The 19252-nt window shown below is 41.6% G+C and overlaps 1 protein-coding gene across 2 annotated transcripts in view; it reads left to right on the top strand.

Moving 5' to 3' along the window:
- The window catches only part of LOC117820886 (segment polarity protein dishevelled homolog DVL-1-like), a 39622-nt gene extending 21688 nt beyond the window's left edge, over positions 1-17934 (top strand). The window contains exons 5-15 of one of the 2 annotated variants that reach the window (XM_034694816.1): positions 3379-3517; positions 5345-5438; positions 6132-6201; positions 6285-6424; positions 6907-6983; positions 9484-9551; positions 9635-9766; positions 9852-9986; positions 10518-10685; positions 10813-11028; positions 15904-17934. In XM_034694816.1, the coding sequence (XP_034550707.1) occupies positions 3379-3517; positions 5345-5438; positions 6132-6201; positions 6285-6424; positions 6907-6983; positions 9484-9551; positions 9635-9766; positions 9852-9986; positions 10518-10685; positions 10813-11028; positions 15904-16427 (1763 nt within the window). In that variant the 3' untranslated portion in view covers positions 16428-17934. The remainder of the gene's footprint in view (positions 1-3378; positions 3518-5344; positions 5439-6131; positions 6202-6284; positions 6425-6906; positions 6984-9483; positions 9552-9634; positions 9767-9851; positions 9987-10517; positions 10686-10812; positions 11029-15903) is intronic. The other variant, XM_034694817.1, reaches the window with a different exon arrangement.
- The last annotated feature ends 1318 nt before the right edge of the window (positions 17935-19252 follow it).

The following is a 19252-nucleotide window of genomic DNA, read 5'->3' as shown; positions in this document are numbered from 1 at the left end:
CAATCAATTAATCGATAGTCAATTAATTTTTTACATCCCTAGGCTGATCCAATGAAGCTGCAGCTAATGGTTAGCTAACCTTACATTAATTGGCGCAAATTTGGTGGCATCAGTAAGGCTAGCTAGCATGATGGTTGGAGAGGTGGAGCTAAGAGTGAGATAAAAAGTGCAGATGAAGGGGTGCTGTTGGCCTGGTGGTTTTGGCGTGCTCCATATGCAGAGGCTGTAGTGACAGGTTCAACTCCCGGCTTTGACCAATTGCTGCATGTCTTCCTCCACTCTCTGCTCCCCAATTTCCTGTCTCTCTTCAGTTGTCAATAAAGGCAGAAAAAGCCCAAAACTTAAAAAAAAAAATGCAGATGAAAAAAGAACACGTCTGTAATTTGTAATCCTATCATCACTCACTGCATGTTTTCCTCGTGTCCTGAAGGCCTCGTACTGACGCTCTCTGCCTGCTGTCATCTCAACTCAGGAAATCCAGTTCTCTCTCTCTCTCTCTCTCTCTCTCTCTCTCTCTCTCTCTCTGTTTCTCTTCCCTGCATCCTCTCTTCACAGAACTCTCTTTCTCTCTTCCTGCACTCCTGGCTTATTGTGCAATTAGTATCACAGAGTACAGCTCCAGGATGTCGGAAGAGCTGTCTTTGCAGTGGGAGACAGATTTAACTTTATCCCAGCATAATAAACGCACCACATCACACCGATATATTCCTTCTCTTTTTCTGCATCCTGTGGTTTTGACTCAGATGAAGACATATCTCCAGGACTGATCACGTCTGATCCTCTGCTACTGACTGTTGACTGTACATCTGTTGTTTAGCGCGTGATGCGTACACACAACAAGCTCTGATGAACTTTGCATCTGCGCGCTCTGTCTTCTGTTTACTAGCCTCAGCACAAACCTGACATCACTCTCTACTACACAGAAAGTAGAGAACTGCTCCAGGATGATATCATGTATTCTTCCTGCTTGTTTGATCGCTCTAATTAATTCAAACCGTTAAGGGATCACTCTTGGATTACCCTCACTTTTCATGGCTCATAAAGGCCTCACTTTAATGGCGTTCAATTAGGCTCCTCAGTTGCTCTTTCAGTCACATGACTTTGAGATATGGCCATATACAGGAGGAGCCAGTAGCCCCGCCTCTTTACCTCACAGCCTGCAGCATCAGCAGCAGTAGGAATTCCCCTGTCACCTTATACACACGCTCTGAGTGATTTGTCTCAGTGTGAATGCTGCCTGTTTCACAGTGATCGGTTAAGTGGTAAACGTATCCTGTCTTATTTTGTGTGTGTGTGTGTGCTGCAGCATTTGAGAATGAATGGATGAATAAAGCAACATTTTAGGAGAGGGGCAGGTGTAGGATGGACTACAGGGGTAGAGTTTCTTTTGAGGCCACCAGGTGTGCAGCATACCTGTAAAACAAGACTCCTATATTCATTGATATATGGTTGCAGAGAAAAAACATATCTATTGCATTAAGCGTTATGTTGTAGCGCAGCAGGGATTTTAAGGCCGAGGTCAAAAGAGACATGGTTAAGCCAAAGCACTTATGCTTGTATTAAAGTATTAAGGCAAAGTGCTGAAAACAGCTGCTGAATCTGTTATGAAGAGTATCTGAAAATCATATTTTTGGGGCATGCAAAGCCGCTAAAAGCACACCAGTTTTTTTAATAACCTGATGCTGCTTTCACCTGAGGCAGAGCTGGGAGAGGACGGCACATCATCTCAAATCCTCTGTTTTGGAGAACTCCATCCTCTGATTGGTCGGAGACAGATTAGCAGTCATACTATAGTTGCGTGCTGTGGGAGAGAGGGAGGGAGGGACGAGGCGATACTTTGTCCTGACTCTCAGTTCAGATTGTCTGTGCGGCGGATGAGGACACACTGTCGGCTGTGGTGAGAAGGGCTTGTTGTTACAATGATATATGACATTTGATTAAGTAATATGATATTTATGATTTAATTTTGTGGTTAGTTTGGTGCATTTTATTCCAATAGCATTATGGAATATTTGTTGTTTTATTTGGAGGGAAACATATTGAACATTGCAAGCTTTGATGGCTGATTTATTTTGTATGATGTCAACAAACTAGAAGGGTAATAAACAGTTTAATAGCTGCACACTGACTTTATTAAAACATTATGTATCAATTGCAGTTTAAAACAATTAATCAGACATTCATTTTTAATAGCTGGCCAATATTTAAGAATTTAGAAGTCAAACTTTATCTCCACTCTCCCATCTCCTGTCAAAACAGTGATAATCTGACGTCTTATTTCCTGACTGAACACAGACTTTTTATTCCCTGTTCTTCTGTCACTGCCTCTGTTATAGATAAGCTGTGAAGCCTGTCAGCAACCAGTCGGTGAGCAGAGAGTGTCTGCGTCTGTGGCTCAGGCTGGCTTTAGCACAGACCGAGCACAGAGAGAGCACAGAGACACACACGTCTCAGTCTGTCTTGGTGAACCTGCATGCTTGTGTTTTTTTGTTTTGGTTTGTTTTCTCTGGCGGGGCCGTCACTTGAGCGTGGGAGCAAATATGTCTGAGTGACTGTGGATGGCAGGTCCCTCTGCTGATTGAGTGCTTGTGTGGAGCAGCAGCTCAGCTTACATGAAAGCACTCAGTGGGCGGAGCTAACAATGGGAACGACCACATTGCTGGAATGTTTTGCTTGCTCTCGGCGAACACGCTGGCTGCCACGCCCTCTTCGCCTTGTGAGACCTTTCCGGCCCATCCGCTGTCACCCTGAGACAGCTCCACCTCTCTGGCAGTGTACGTATGTAGACCGACTGAGTGACTATACACAGCTGGGAGGTGAAATTATGAAGAGCTTTGTAATCGGTGGTAGCGGTCATGTTTTTTCAGATGTGTAGGATTATTTCTTCACTGGAAAAATTACAATTTAAAGGAACAAGTCACATAAAAAATGGACGGACACAATGTAAAAAGCAAAGTCATAATATTTGAGTCATAGTGGTATCAGTAATGTTGGAGTAAGGAAAGACTAACTGACTGTTAGAGCTTTATTTTTGTCTTGTATTTTCCCCATCCTTTGATTTAACCCTGCAGCTGATTGTTGATGTTTTATTCATCTGTTCTCTCTCCTCTAAGCTCTGGTAGAAATATTGTATCAACCTTTCAGTTCATGTTTCGAACAGAGTCATAATCTTCCACATATAACCCACATCAAAGCTCTTCTTTTGTTTTAGTCTCTGTTGCTTCATCACGTCAATATTTTCACATTCCCTCCACTCTCACTAACACTGATGTTCCTCCTCTCCCAGTTGCTCTCTCTCATTCCGATCTGAACCCAGCGACGAGCATGCGTGACCCCCGTCTGACTCACTGCTGCTCTGCTCTTTTTCTCTCCCTGCAGTCCCTCGCATCAACGGTCACTCCAAATCAGAGCGCACAGCCAGGGACTCGGCCATGGGTTACGACAGCGCCTCAGTAATGAGCAGCGAGCTGGAGTCCAGCTCGTTTGTTGACAGTGAGGAAGACGAGGATGCAAGCAGGTAAAATACTCACTTATATCAAAAAGGTAGCGCTCATGTGTTACTCTGCAGTCTGCACAAATTCACAATGAAGATCACAATGTTTGTTTTGTTCTCAGGACTGTCTGAGGTGTTCTTTTAGGAAATCGTGTCAGTATTATTATTTTTTTCTGAACCTTTTTTCTACCAGGATCCCTTTAAGATACAAATTCACTTTAACAAGGGCGTCCTGGTCGGGACAAGAACATACAAAACAAAGGACAAACAACAGAATATTACACACAGGAATAAGTTCAATCATAAATTAGCCACATCAGCAACAAGACGTTTGGAATAAAGTTATTTTGTGATGATTTCTGAGACTTTTAAGTAAACATCCAATTTGACAGATCTTTAAATTTATAAAGTATTTGAAAAGAAGCATATATTTATTTCCTAGGCCCAAGCTTACTTTCTTCTAATTATTGCTTTGCTGATCTAACACTCCAAAATGTAACTAAATTCTGTTTTCAAAGATTTAAACTCAACTCAACTCAACTCATCTTTATTTATATAGCACCTTTCAAACATAAAAACAGAGACAGAAAACAACAGCAATGGTAAAATTATAAAAGGCATGATTATAAATAAAATACTTAAAAAATGAAATTATATCAATACAGTAAAATTAATAAAATAAGTAATAGTGGAAAGAAAAGTTAAAAATAAGGTAGTGTTAACAAGATCAGATGAATAAAATAAATAAATAGATAAATAAATAATTAAATAAGATAAATAAATATTAAAGCAATGATTAAAATAATAAAAATAATACTGCAGTCCAGGGCTAAAGAATAAATTACTCCAAATTAAAAGCTAGATTAAAAAGGCAAGTCTTAAGTTTACTTTTAAAAACAGCCAGAGAGCTTGCCGTCTTAGTGTCCAGATGCAGAGAGTTTCAAAGCTTAGGGGGTAAAAAAACAGAAAGCTCTCTGGACGGTGCTTGTGTGAGACACACAAGGATCATTTAAAACCACCAATCTCTCCTCTCTGTTCTGGAATTGGCAGAAACTCCTGATTTTTTAATGATGACTTATAACTAAGAGAAAAAAAAATGTTGCTGACTAATCTTTTTCCAACTAGTTGTTGGCTAATTTTGTTTCTAACAGGAACTTAACTGAGTCATATCCAGATAAAGCTCCCGTGAGGAGTCTGTAGATCGTCATGAATCAGACTGAAATGAACAGTGATGCTTCTGTATGATCTGCAACAGGAAACAAGACAATATGCAAAAAGACTAACAACTCACATATTTTATTTGAATGCCTGTTACCATCGTAAAGGGGTAGGTTTCAGACAAGACGATTTACAGAGGGGTAAAGAAAAGCCATAGTTTCCAAATACTAAACATTTTCCATATATTTGAATTTTAGAACAAAACAGGAGGATATTTATACATTTACAGAACACAATCAACAAAAAGAAGGAGATATCATTTTGTCCAGTGGGGGTGCACAATCATCACAAACAGATGTTCTTCACTGGAGCTTTAAATACAGAAAGGAGTTAAAGTAGACTTACCTTCTGCCAGCTTTGCACACGACAAGATAAATCAACTGACAGCTGTACAACACACAAGGGAGAATAGGTTAAACATCAATCTTAATTCCTGCTTATAAAGTGTATCTGAGTTATTGTTTTGTGAAGTGCTATTATGTATTTATCATATTTTTTGTCTCTTGTCCACACTTGTACTGTAAACAAACACAGTGCCTAACATATCTTATAATTTCTCCTCATGCCACTTAAAGTCCTCTTCCCCTCTCACATCTCATCTCTTCTCTTTACGTCTCTACTCCTGTGTTTCAGGCTCAGTAGCTCCACAGAACAGAGTTCATCCTCACAGCTGATGCGCAGACACAAACGCCGCCGACGGAGGCACAAAGTGGCTAAAATCGATCGGGTGAGCATCTTTAATACACATCACTGCTCCTGCTTTAAATGAAATCGACTTGGAGTGTGGGAAACAGATGAGCGGGCTGTTGAATGTTAGTGTTGTAGTACTCGAGACCGGTCTTGGTCTCCAGACCGCTTATTCAAGATCTCGGTCTCGTCTAGGAATCGAAAGCATTTTTACTCGGTCTTGTCTCGGTCTCGGACTGGGCTGACTCCGTATTTTATATCACGACCGGTCGAGACCACCACTGGTGTGTCCCTCATTACTGTACGACCTCCTACCTCTCCTTAGATCACAGGCAACAGAAAACAAAGTTTCACCTCTAATCTAAAGCAAAAGTTAAACTTACGATGACCAAACAAAACTTAAGGAGTCAAAAGAAGGGCAACAAAGACAAAACCAAACCTTGTTTGTTGCTGTCAATTGTATTTAAAGCAAACTTAAATAAAATAAACAGAAGTCTTTTATTTTGTTAACTCTCTTAATGATTTTTCATTTATATATATATGGTCTTGGTCTTGTCTCGGTCTTGCCCTGCCTTGGTCTTGGTCCCTAAATGTCTTGGTCTTGTCTTGGTCTCAGTGCACTCTGGTCTCGGACATGTCTTGATCTCAGTTAATGTGGTCTTGACTACAACACTTTTGAATGTAGTCTTCATGCCACTTTGATAAGTGTCTGATATTCTATCTTGTCTTTCAGTCCTCATCCTTCAGCAGCATCACAGACTCCACCATGAGCCTCAACATCATCACCGTCACACTTAACATGGGTAACCTGACAACATCCATTCATAAGATATAGATACATGAATGATACTGTTCTTCTACTCACTCTCTGCTCTCACCCTGACAGAAAAATACAACTTCCTGGGTATCAGTATTGTTGGTCAGAGTAATGACCGGGGAGACGGAGGTATTTATATCGGCTCCATCATGAAAGGCGGAGCCGTCGCTGCTGACGGAAGAATAGAACCTGGAGACATGCTGCTTCAGGTACACAATCTGACACTTCTGTTTTCGCCTCTTCAGTTCCTCCTCTGTGTACAGTGTGAAACCTTAATGTGACACATATAGAGATGACTCATTTCTATCTGAGCGGCTGAGCCTATTAATAACCACAAAGTTGTATTCACTTCCGTTTTAAGGCGCTTTTATAGAAGTCACTTTGCCTCTCCTTTTCCTTCCTGTTCGAGCCTTTCTTTTGATCTCTGTGCGACAGAGCTCTTCAGCTACTCCCACAATAAAAACACATTTTGCTTTAGCCTCAACATTCACTCATATAGTGTTATTATTATTATGATTGTTTCCCATAGAGATCAGATTAGGATTTACAGGCATCTGAAGGCCAGAGAGCCTTTCAGGGATTAGTGCATAAACAGAGTTAAGGCCTCTGCAGAGCTTCACAACTCAGTGTATAAATATGTGATGTGTTTGATATAATGAGATAATTACATATTTATTTGTCGGTCAAACAGGTTAATGATGTAAACTTTGAGAACATGAGCAATGACGACGCTGTGAGGATCCTGAGAGAGATTGTTTCTAAAACTGGGTAAGATCACACGAAACAGCTTCTTCACACAAACTACTGACTATTGTGACTACTGAATGTTAGCACAGAGGATTATCTTACTTTAAACTTAATCTGATTTGATAAAATAAGTGAAAGTTCAGTGATGAGTAGTTTTAGAAATTTAAAATCTAAGCAGTCTGGCTTCTGGTGATTCTTCCCCTTACTTCTCTACATCAGTCTGAACATACAGTGATGTATACGCTAATGTTATTTCAGTCAGACAACTCACGTTTAAATTGTTTATTGCAGCAGCAAATACATATTCATGTTCGGCGCCCAGGCTCCGGCCTCATCACTCCCTGCAGATAAGTTTACATGCAGACTTGAGGAGTGATGAGCAAAACATACTAAACACCCCCGGAGCCTGCAGGTGGAAGCTGGGGAGGCGGCGGGGAAGAAGAAAATATCAGCAATGGCATGCAGCAGCAGAGTCGTTGACAGGCAGAGGGAGAGATGGGAGATTTTTTCCCAGTTTAAATAGACCGCCAATTTGAGAGGCAGAGGGCAGGATTGGATGATGGATAAGAGAGTGGGACATGTGACGTGTATGGCATTGCAGCTCGAGTTGTCTGCCTGAACTAGCTCGCAGGCGTCGCTCCATGTAGTATAAATGAGCAGATTGTACTGTGTTTTCTGTTTAGCCACTTGTGCTGACCTGTTTTACGTACCTTCCACTTAAATATCTGTCCAGATTTTACTAATCTACCTGCTATAGTTTAATAAACTCCCCTCTGGAAGGGTTGTCAGAACAGATACTGTTATGATTGTCACTAGGACTGGACCCAAATGCAGAACTCAGGCAAGCTGGATTGTGAAAAATACAAGTGTTTATTTAGAGTGAACTCCGTGGTAATGGCGCCGTGGGTAACGAGCGGAGCAGTCCCTCTTTCCAGTGTCCTTCCACAGAGGGTAACTGGAGCTCAGGCAAAGGCAGGCAGGTTCAGCAGCAGACAGGGAAGCGATCAGCACGAGAGCAGGAAGCATGCACGGCAAACTCTGAATCTAGATGAAAACACACAAGGACATCAGCTTGACACACACAAAGACAAGCAAAACAAAAACATTCTTGAGGAGCCACGGACTCAGTGTACCCCTTAAAACTGAAGTACAATCTGGCAACGAGTAGGAGAGAATCCGGAGTCTTTAAAGGAGAGGGTTGATTATTGAGTGGCTTCACCTGGTGCTGCCTGCAGAATGGAAACCCCGCCCACATTCACCCACAAGACACAAACAAGGGGAAGAGACACAGGAGGAGGAGCAACAGACAGGGAAATGACAAAACACACACAAAGAGGGAGAGGAGAGGGCTGCCATGATGAGGATCATGACAGATACGGCGGACACAACTCGAGTCTCCTTCTTTTTGCGTTTATTGCACACTGGTACACAACAAACGCACACTTGCCTACCGACACTCGGTGGTTAGAGGTTATTTGGACTCTTAATTAGGATAAGATGAGAGATTCCTTTACTCGTCCCACGACGGGGAAATTCAAGTGTTACAGTAACAGAGTAGACAGTGCAAAAGAAATATATAAAGCAAACAAGAGCCTATAAATTAACAATTATTAAAAAGTTAATTAAAGAGGTAAAAGATAAGCATATCTTAAAATCACACACATATATATATATATATATATATATTATTGATTATAGAGTCTGACCACTGCAGGAAGAAAAGACCTGCGGTATCTCTCCATGAGACACATTAGGTTGTAAACCTGCAATATAAGCACAAAACACAACTCAAAATTAACCAACATAAGTTTACATTAATTCTCGTTTGAATCATCAGCACTGCAAGTATACAATTACTCACTGACAAGGCGTACCAGTCCTGACACTTAACTATGTGAAAATGAAACCAAAAGGATTACCTACACTTTTTGTAAGCCCTGCCCACACCGCACACACAATTGGGAGACCAGGACACTCCAATTCAATAAAGCCATGATAAAACTCTCAAGAAAACATCTATCACTTAAACAGAACAATGGTTGCAACTGCTGTAAAGTTAAACAATATCACAACTTACTTCCTGTTCCAGTAGGTGAAAGAGCAGAACCAGTCAGTGTGGATCAGCAGTTTAAGCCTGATAGAAAGTAATGTGGTCTGTAATGTGTGGTGGAGCAGACTCTGCTCTCTCCTGTCTGCTTTCATGTATAGTATTAGCTGAAAATGATCTGCAAGTGGTCTTTACATCCGTTAAGGTTCTTGTTTTCACCACTGATCAGCTCAGGTTGTTGTTTCAAGTTTCTGAAAACATAACTGGTCCAAACCGATAACAACTATTTGTGAAAGCTTAAGATCCCCCAACAGAACAGAGCCTTAACCCCCCTCTCCTCAATGTCAACAGACTCCATTGACAAAAACAGTCATTTCACTGTTCCAAACACAGTATTTATGGGCTCTAATGCCACCTGGATCATGTAGTTTGTTTGTGTTATCATGTCACAAAACAACTTTTCTTCCTTCACAGTCCTATTAGTCTTACTGTTGCCAAATGTTGGGACCCGTCTCCTAGAAGCTACTTCACCATCCCCCGTGGTAAGAAAGACTTTAATACAAATCAAATTTTCCTTCAACAAATACAAGTTAACCAAATGATCTCATTTGTGTCCTTTGTTCAGCTGAACCGGTGAGACCTATTGATCCCGCAGCCTGGATTTCCCATACCACCGCCCTGACAGGACCTTACCCACACTACGGTAAAAACCACCAACCACCACCTCCCCCACTCGCTCTGAAACATCCCTGCTGTGGTGATTATGATCACTCTGTGACATTTAAAAAAATTGAAAAGTCATGCTGGTGGCTGTCTTCCCACACGCTCATCTCCTTCCCCAGAGTTTGATGACTTGCCTCTATCTGCCAGTAAAACGGACATGGCTACCATCGTCAAGGTGATGCAGCTGCCTGACTCCGGCCTTGAGATCAGAGACAGGATGTGGCTGAAGATCACCATTGCAAACGCGGTCATTGGTGAGAAGAGCAGAGAGCATTTCCGACAAGAGGTTTTCTAAGTAATGTGCTGCAAAGAATGTATGCAGGTTGTATAATTACTCAGAGTTGTTGCAATCACACTGAAAGGAATTTTTGAGCTGTGTATGAAGAATAAAGTCACAGAAAATATTAAATATAGCTCCCAAAGAAGAGAAACAATGAAATAGATTAATGCTTATTTGAAATGTTCTGTACATTAAACAAGTCAGTCTATCACATTCATAAGTTTCTCTTCAGTTCACCGAACAACTCATTTCAGACCGTTTAATGCTGTTACCTAATGGAAAAAGCATTACAGTAGCTACTCATGTCAGCAAAACCCCAAAGTTTGAGGCCTGCACAGTATCACTCTTAGTTTTGACTTGACTCCAGCAACATTGTGCTGTTTGTCAGCATGTAATGACTGTGGTTGTAAAAATATAATCAGTATTTTTAGCATCTGTTCAGCACATTAAAGATGGAGCCTAGATGTCTGTGTGTCTTGACTGCGTGTGTATTTTGCTGTGTCAGGTGCTGACGTGGTGGACTGGCTTTACTCCAGAGTAGAGGGATTCAAAGACCGGCGGGATGCGAGGAAGTACGCAAGCAGTCTGCTGAAACACGGCTACCTGAGACACACCGTCAACAAGATCACCTTCTCTGAGCAGTGCTACTACACGTTTGGAGACCTCTGCCAAAGTACAGCCACCTCTCTATCAGTGTGTCAATGATGCAACTCAACGTGACTCTATGTGACTTTTAATTCATGAATAGAAGGACTGCACTGATTTATTTTCCTCTCTGGGTCTGTTTTCTCTCCTACAAGACATGGCATCTCTCAATTTAAACGAGGGATCCAGCGGTGGAGGTTCTGAGCAGGACACTCTGGCTCCACTCCCTCCCACCAGCAACCCCTGGCCCCTGGGCGGGCAGCCATTCCCCTACCCGCCTTTTCCCTCTGCGCCCCCCAGCTTCCCGCCAGGATACTCAGACCCATGCCACAGTTTCCACAGTGGGAGCGCAGGCAGCCAGCACAGTGAGGGTGAGCAATGAGAATAGGAGCCTTTGAGTTCTCCATCAGCCTTTCAATATTAATGTGATAATTTGACTCAACATGAAACATGACATTACCCCTACTCTTAACTCTTCCTGACATATTACGTCAGTAACAGATATCTGACTCACGCTAATGTTAGCTTTTCTGACTCACTTGGCAGGAAGCGGGCATTTGAGTGCATTTTATTAATAATATATGTGTATTCTAAACAAGTCCTGTGTTGTTAAGGTCAATCATGAGCATCTTGAGTCATGCAGCGGACAGCTCTGCAGTACTGGGTGTGTACACAGAAAAACACAATCCTGATCAACCATGTGATTTCAACTCTCAAGCTTGAAACTAGAGATGTTCTGATACCACTTTTGCCTCCTGATACCTATTGTGGTTCTTAGACTTCAGTATTGGCAGATATGGCTCTGTACAAAAAAATAATCCCAACCTTGATTCTAGTGAAGAGCCAAGAAACAATTGAAGATAAAGTAAGCAGTCGCTTCTATCTCCCACTGAATACCAACGATGAGGTTAGCGTGTTTTTCCATTGACTGACAGTTTCTTACTTGTTTGGTTAACTTAATTTTAGATTTTCAAACGTCATAAGGCCTTAAAATATGTGTTTAAAAAGAGTGTTCCCACTAATGTTAGTCACTCTGCTTCCTGTTTACTGTTCCTCTTTTCTATTCTAAAACAGTAGCCCTATGATTAGCAAAAAAGCAACGGTTGCTTATTTTATATGTTATACTATTTAAATAAAAATAGCTTAAGATCTAAGAAAGCATTGAAGCTTTTTACCATGTGTTTGAACATGACTTTTTGCTAAGATTTAGCTAGCTCAAAGTAAAGCTAGCCTCTCTTCTACCAGTATTCTGTTCTTCTTTGTTCTGAAAAAGTAGTCCTGTATGTAACAAAAAAAGCAACAGAGGGATGCTGATTTTTAAATTTGAACTACTACTACTACTACTTTTTATATCATACTATGTAGTCCTGTTATGTTGCGGGTCAAATTGACCCTTTTTAAAGTCTATTTTAGGCAATATATGCCTTCCAAACCAGCTAAATGGGATCTGGGCAGCATGTGAGAGAAGAGGTGTCGTGTTAATTTATCCACATCATTTCATAAAAAAATAAAAATACATAAATAAAATAAACAAAAATCTATGTCATTTAAAACTATTGCATTTATATTTAGGGCTTTCCAATGTCCATTTAAAAAAGCTTTAACATGAAGTTTAATGGAAAACAAGTGAGTTATCCTCATTGAACCATTATCTGTGAGAATTAAAGAACACCAATGGACTAAATCTTCATTTAAATGGTTAGTAATGGAGTTAAAAATTAGATTAAAACAAAGTTGAATTGGGATTTTTTGGGGGTTCTGACACTTTTGGACAATTGAATGTGCCCCGGGTCAAATTGACCCAGGAACATTATTGCTGTTCCAGAGAAACGAACATAACAGGAGGGTTAAAATGACTGTTTACTACCATTTAGCTAGTGTATAACTAACGCTAACCTATACTAGCAGTCTAGTCCTTTGTTTAGCATAAAAGTTATAGAGAGATGTACATTTTCTCTTATTGTATCTTCTAAAATTGAGTGTTATAGTATTTAAATGACCTAACTTTAGATTCAAGAATGTATTGAAGCCTTTTCAACATGTGTCTGACACTTAGCTAGCTTAAAGTAATACTAGCCTCTCTGGTCCCATAATTGAAGCTAATGCTCTGTGAGCTAATGTTCAGCAAAAGGAAGGAGCGGATTTTTTTGGATCGGATTGGTGTATTGGCTCACTATTGAGGCAGTATTGAAACATTTCCAAAACTGGTATCAGTATCGGAACAACTCTACTTGAAACAATCAACTCCGAGTTCATCCCTCTTCATCAGCTCTTGAACAATCTTTTGTTTTCATTTTGAATCGGAGCGTGCTTGTTCTTTGTGTTGCTGCTGCATGGTTATTGTGTTCTGCATAGAGGGAGAGTGGAGAACCGGGGGGCTTTGTACGGTATTTAAGTGGGTGGCTGTGACAGTGTGTCAAACATTTTAAACCAGTCAGTCCAGACAGATAATGGTAAGTTTCATGTTACCATCTATCAGTCTAATTTTCATTGTTCCGAGTGATTCATCCAGACGTCGCCATGTTGTCTTACTTTGAGACGGTTGTCATGCTTTCAGTTGGTTTATCTGCAACCTTTGTGAAGTGGAAGAACAGGGGTGACAAGAACAGTCATGTAATGTATTTATTGTAATTAAACTTTCAGTTTTATTTCTTTTGGCAATTCACAGAAAGTGTTGTGGATAATTATGTGTCTGCCTCATAGGCTGTATAACAAGTGGATGTAGCCTCTGGGTTGGACCGTAAACTTGCACTCCCTTTAATGGCCAACAGGGGTGGCTGCACTGGTTCCCCAAAGAAGTCCTTGTGTAGGGAACCAGATGAGAAAATGAACCGCTTTTTCCGTTGATTTAACACCTCAGTAACTGTTTCCTTGACAAGTTGATGTCTAATTTTCAAGTTTCATGTCCTTTTTGCTGCAGCATGGTGTTCATTTTTAAATTATAATCCTATTTAAAGAAAAGGAACCGATGATGCAGGTTATACTGTAGTGTGTGGCAAAAAAAAACATGACCATGACCAAAACCATGATGAAAAACCAAGACATCCGGAACACTAATAATTGGGGATTCAAAACAGTCAGCCACAAGCTCAACTTGCTATGGTTACGTCCACTATTTTTTACAGTCCATGGTCGGCCTGCTTGTTTGAATGAGTTCATACGTACCTTTTATTTTATTGTTTTTACATTTTTGAGGGCCTGTTATTTTCAATAACATTTAGATTTCATTATTTGTTTGTTGGACAACATCCATAGGTATTAGTTTCAGCAGTGAGAGGGTACGTTAGGTAGTCAAGGAGGGGTGAGGGCTGGGAGGTGTGTGTAATTCTGTTGTTCCCTCTGTTTCTGCTGGGCAACGGTAGACTGAAGGAGGAGGTAGTCCCAGGACACTGGGGGAACTGGTAAGCCTGCTAACCCCCCTCTCCTTCTCTGCTGCTCTACCTCTCTCACAACCCATCCTCTTCAACTTATTCTACACCTCCTCTCCTCTTTCTCCTGTGCTGCAAACTCTCCATCTCTCATACCCTGGCTTTAAGGTTGTTGTTATTTTTTCTCTCGCTCGTTTCATGTATATCCGTGTGTATCCTCTGTGTGACTCTCCCTCTCTGCGACTCTCTGGGCATGCGATCGGACTGTGCTGGGAGGTGCATGATGCAGGATGATCTCTCTGAGGCTTGTGCTATCATTCTCACTGATAGGGGGCGATCATGCACCATTTTTTTTTACCCAGTACTGTTGGGCTCTTGTGGAAGGGGAGCTGTGGGATATTGATCTTTTCAACTGTGTGGTATACCTCTTTCAGCATGACATTACCGGAGTGCAGTGTACAAAGCACTGAAACTGAACACTTACTGATAATGTATGTATAATGACTTTTCTCATAAACCTGATGAGTCATTCACATTTTTACCAATAAGTGCTGGGTGGTAGTGTCTTTCTGATGCAGGTGTATCATTTACAATCTGTGAATGTTTCAGTGTTTTTATGCGTATCAGATCAAGCTCATGGTATAGATGCTTCAGGTGGAGCTTTGGGGAGACTTTTTTTGAAATGATCATGTTTGCTCTGTTGACTCTTGCTTAGACTGCATAAAGAAATATCTTGTCACACCTTAAACAATTTGCTTCAGTGAGACAGTCTCTGAATAAATTATTGTGTACATTAAGTGTTTTGAAGCTCTTAACTCTTGATTATACTATAATATATATATATATACAGTATCTCACACAAGTGAGTACACCCCTCACATTACTTCTAAAGATGATGCACAAGAAAGCCTGCAAACAATTTGCTAAAGACAGCAGACTAAGGACATGGATTACTGGAACTTGTGGTCTGATTAGACCAAGATAAACTTATTTGGTTCACATGGTGTCAAGTGTGTGTGGCAGCAACCAGGTGAGGAGTACAAAGACAAGTGTGTCTTGCCTACACTCAAGCATGGTGGTGGGAGTGTCATGGTCTGGGGCTGCATGGGTCCGGCCAGCACTGGGGAGCTACAGTTCATTGAGGGAACCATGAATGCCAATATGTACTGTGACACACTGAAGCAGAGCATGATCCCCTCTCCTCAAAAACTGGGCAGCAGGACAGTATTCTAACATGATAACGACCCCAAACACACCTCCAAGATGACCACTGCCTTGCTAAAGAAGCTGAGGGTAAAGGTGATGGAGTGGCCAAGCATGTCTCCAGACCTAAACCCTATTGAGCATCTGTGGGGCATCCTCAAACGGAAGGTGGAGGAGCGAAAGGTCTCTAACATCCACCAGCTCCGTGATGTCATCATGGAGGAGTGGAAAAGGAGTGGCAACCGGTGAAGCTCTGGTGAACTCCATGCCCAAGTGGGGTTAAGGCAGTGCTGGAAAATAATGGTGGCCACAGAAAATATTGACACTTTGGGCCCAATTTGGACATTTTCACTTAAGGGTGTACTCACTTCTGTGGCCGGTGGTTTAGACATTAATGGCTGTGTTGAGTAATTTTAGGGGACAGTAAATTTACACTGTTGAACAAGCTGTACACTGACTACTTTACATTATATCAAAGTGTCATTTCTTCAGTATTGTCCCATGAAAAGATATAATCAAATATTTACAGAAATGCAAGGGGTGTACTCACTTTTGTGAGATACTGTGTATATACTACAGATCTTGGAGCTGCTGATAATGGGCTTTTTTTTTTTTTAAAGTGTGCTTGTTCTGTAATAGGCTAAGCTAATACCTCTGCATGTCTCTCTTCAACAGGAAGCCGAAGCAGTGGATCCAACCCCAGTGCAGGCAAAGGCAAACGCTCCTCCCCGCAGGAGAAAGGTCAGAGGTCAACATGCAGCGAATCAGAACCCCGCGTCCATGGAGGAGGGAGGCGCGCCGACAGGTCCGCCAGCCAAATGAGCCACCACAGCCATGCTGTCTCCAGTCACAGTCACACCCGATCCAATCTCAGCCACAGCCAGTCACACCGGAGTCACCCTCACTCACAGAACAGCCACCCCTCCTTCACCTACAGCCACGCCCCCTTCACCCAGCCTGGGCCGGGCTCGTGTGCCCACAGCGAGCGGAGCCACGCCTCCTCTTACGGCCCCCCAGGCCTGCCTCCCCCTTATTGTCTTGCCCGTCTGGCCCCCAAAACCCCAGTCAGCAGCAGCACACCCCCAGGAGCCCCTCCTGGGAGAGAGTTAGCCGCCGTCCCTCCTGAGCTCACTGCCAGTCGTCAGTCCTTCCAGCACGCTATGGGTAACCCCTGTGAGTTCTTTGTTGACATCATGTGACAGGACAGTGCCTTTAAAACTCATGGAGCACAAAAATAACAAACCATCCCCTTTTTTTCTCAAAATCTCTCGCCTCTAAGATCAGAATGTAGACCCCGGCTGGCCCTCTACCTTTCCCCTGCTATCTAACTTTCTCTCTGATGATGTCTGAGTAAAGGCAAACAGGCAGCAAAAGCACAACACAACACGAGGGGTCCTCTGTGGCTCTTTTGTATTGACGTGACGTGTACAGTTTGTGAAATGTGAGTGGTTTTCGGTGTGGTGATTCTTTAAAGCTGCTGCGGAGACTGCTCTCTGTCTTGGACTATTTTCTCTTCTGCAAGACCTTTAAACTGGCTGGGCCTGGATCTCAATCCCCCAGACCCAGACCCACTTCTACAGTCCGAACTTAGGAACACTTGTCTGCGTCTGGAACATGGAATTTAACCCCAGACTTGTGTGCTAATGAATTTTAGCACCTTATGCCAAACCTCTTGCCCAATCAAGGCTTATTGAAGTTCTTACCCGCTCTTAACTGCTAAAAGGCTAACTTTGATCAGTCCACGCTTTGTGGATCTCTTCGACTTCATAAGGGAGGCCCTGTAGGCAGCCGTTAGTCAAACTAAGCTGCATATTGCATGACTGTCTCAACTGCTTTAAAGAAAATACATCTTATGAATACTTTTGTCTGAAGTATTACCCGTGTGGGGGGAGAGGAACCTCTTGCCAATGTCCTAAAAGAGGAATCCGTACACTGGATAATTTTTGTGATGTTATTTATGTGATCATGTTACATTGATAGTGTAATTCTTTGTCTTCGACGACTTACTGACAGACAATCAGACATCACCCCTTTGTGATTCAGTGGCCGAGTCTCCACTGTCCTCGCTGTGCTTTGTCGAATGTATCATTGTTCCTGTCAGTGATGAAACCCTGGCATTCATCATTCTTTGGTCAAAACACGTTTTAGGTTCTGAAGTCAACTCACAAACAGGATTGCAAACAGTGTAAAACAACCACAGCTGTGGAAGCGAACTAAAGAGTTGATGCAAGATTCAACCAGTTTGCTGAAAGCATCATGGTTGCCTCCTTTGTTTTGATAAAAAGTCAGTGCGATAAAGCCAAAGCCTCACATGTGTGTGGTAAATCTGCTCTGTAGGAGTTGTCTACAGTGTAAATGTCTTAGGATTCAAATCTGACACTTCTCATTTTACAACCTCAAAGTGAATTCAAGGGGAATCCTGGCCTTCAGATTCTCATCTCCTTGCAAAATAATGGCAACCCCCTGCAATACCTACAATTTACTGTAGATGCAGGAGGGAAATAACATACACACACACGCACACACACACAAATACATACACAAGCTAGTTTTCTGAGCACTTTCCCATTTAGTATTTCCCTCCCCTTAGTATGAAACACTGTTTGCAATCAAAGCTTTCTCTTTAATTTTGTTTCTTTACAAAAGAAGAATAAATTGTACATAGAAATTTATTATATATATAAATAAAAATATATATGTTCAAAATGTTGTTTTTGATTCCCCTGTTTTGTTCTCACATAAAAATTCTTACTCCATAATTCCTTCTCTTTTTTTCTGCACCACTAGATGGAGACATTTAATTTGAAAGTAAGGCATTCTTCTGCTTTCAAAGTTTTTTATTTCAAATAAAATACATTCTGTAAATTATTGCATTAATTGCATTAAAGAAGTATTTAAATGTTAAACTGGCAGAAGCAACAATGATCATTGGTCATCATGTAGGTGTGAACAAAAGTAAAGATAAAGTGTAGGACGTAAAACTTCACCACTACACTGAATGTGTAAGCCACACTTTTGCTCTTCACACTACAGTGGAAATGTTCACTGCGTGTACTTTCCCAGTGGGCTGGAGCTGCTTTTCTTTTCAAATGTACAATAAGACCCCCAGACTGACTACTGATGCATTGAGCCACACTCCCACGTCTTCAAGAAATGCTACAAGTGGTTTGTCAGGAAGGAAGTGATGTCAGAGCCACGTTATGATGTGCGTAGAAGCAGAGGCAGATTATAATGATACTGCTGCCCCCATGAAACACATAATAGCCTGTGATCAGCATGAATAGAGAGAATTGAGCCTAGTTTAAATCCTAGAATGACGCTGACTTCATCTCCCTCTGAATTTGTCACAGTCTGATTCTGTAGGTGATGTCAGCCTACATGCAAATACACAGTCACACACACTCATTTACCAGCAGACTGACTGTAGCTGACTTCTCTTCTTACCGGACAGCTTCTCAGTATTTCCCAGGTCTCTATGTTAATTGAGCTGTTGGGGTTTACTGTGCCTCAGAGTTAAATGTTGGGGCAAGGTTGAAGGTTAAGTGTGGGAGGTGCTTCTTCAGCACCTCAGCGTCCCACACACATGCGCAGGTGGATGAGGTGCTGACTTCTTCTGACATCACAGTCTCTGGTGTTATGCGTGTGCTCTTTTAGGAGGCGGGTCATGGCATTATGAGGGCAAATGCGAGAATGTCAAATGCAAAGTTTACTGAAAGGTCATTTAAGTTATTGCAACATATTTTAAATTGCTGTTTGGTTATGGTTCTTATGGTTTTCGTGATGTTAATTTTGTTAGTGCACTTCAGCTGAGTCAGAAGTTTAAGTAACCTCAAGTAGTCCAAATAAGATGGACTTATACTTAGTCACCTCATGAAAGCATCCACTTACAGGAAACAGTTGTTCCTTTTTCACAGGAAACTAATACCATGACCTTTTATTGGGAAAAGACAGGAAACAAGTTATATCAATAAACGAATAGCTTGTGAGGGCTGGAATTTATTCTCAGCACAGGGAAGTAGTAACA

This window comes from Notolabrus celidotus, chromosome 11 (assembly GCF_009762535.1).
Source record: "Notolabrus celidotus isolate fNotCel1 chromosome 11, fNotCel1.pri, whole genome shotgun sequence".
Lineage (NCBI taxonomy): Eukaryota > Metazoa > Chordata > Actinopteri > Labriformes > Labridae > Notolabrus > Notolabrus celidotus.
This window is presented reverse-complemented; position numbering and strand designations above follow the sequence as displayed.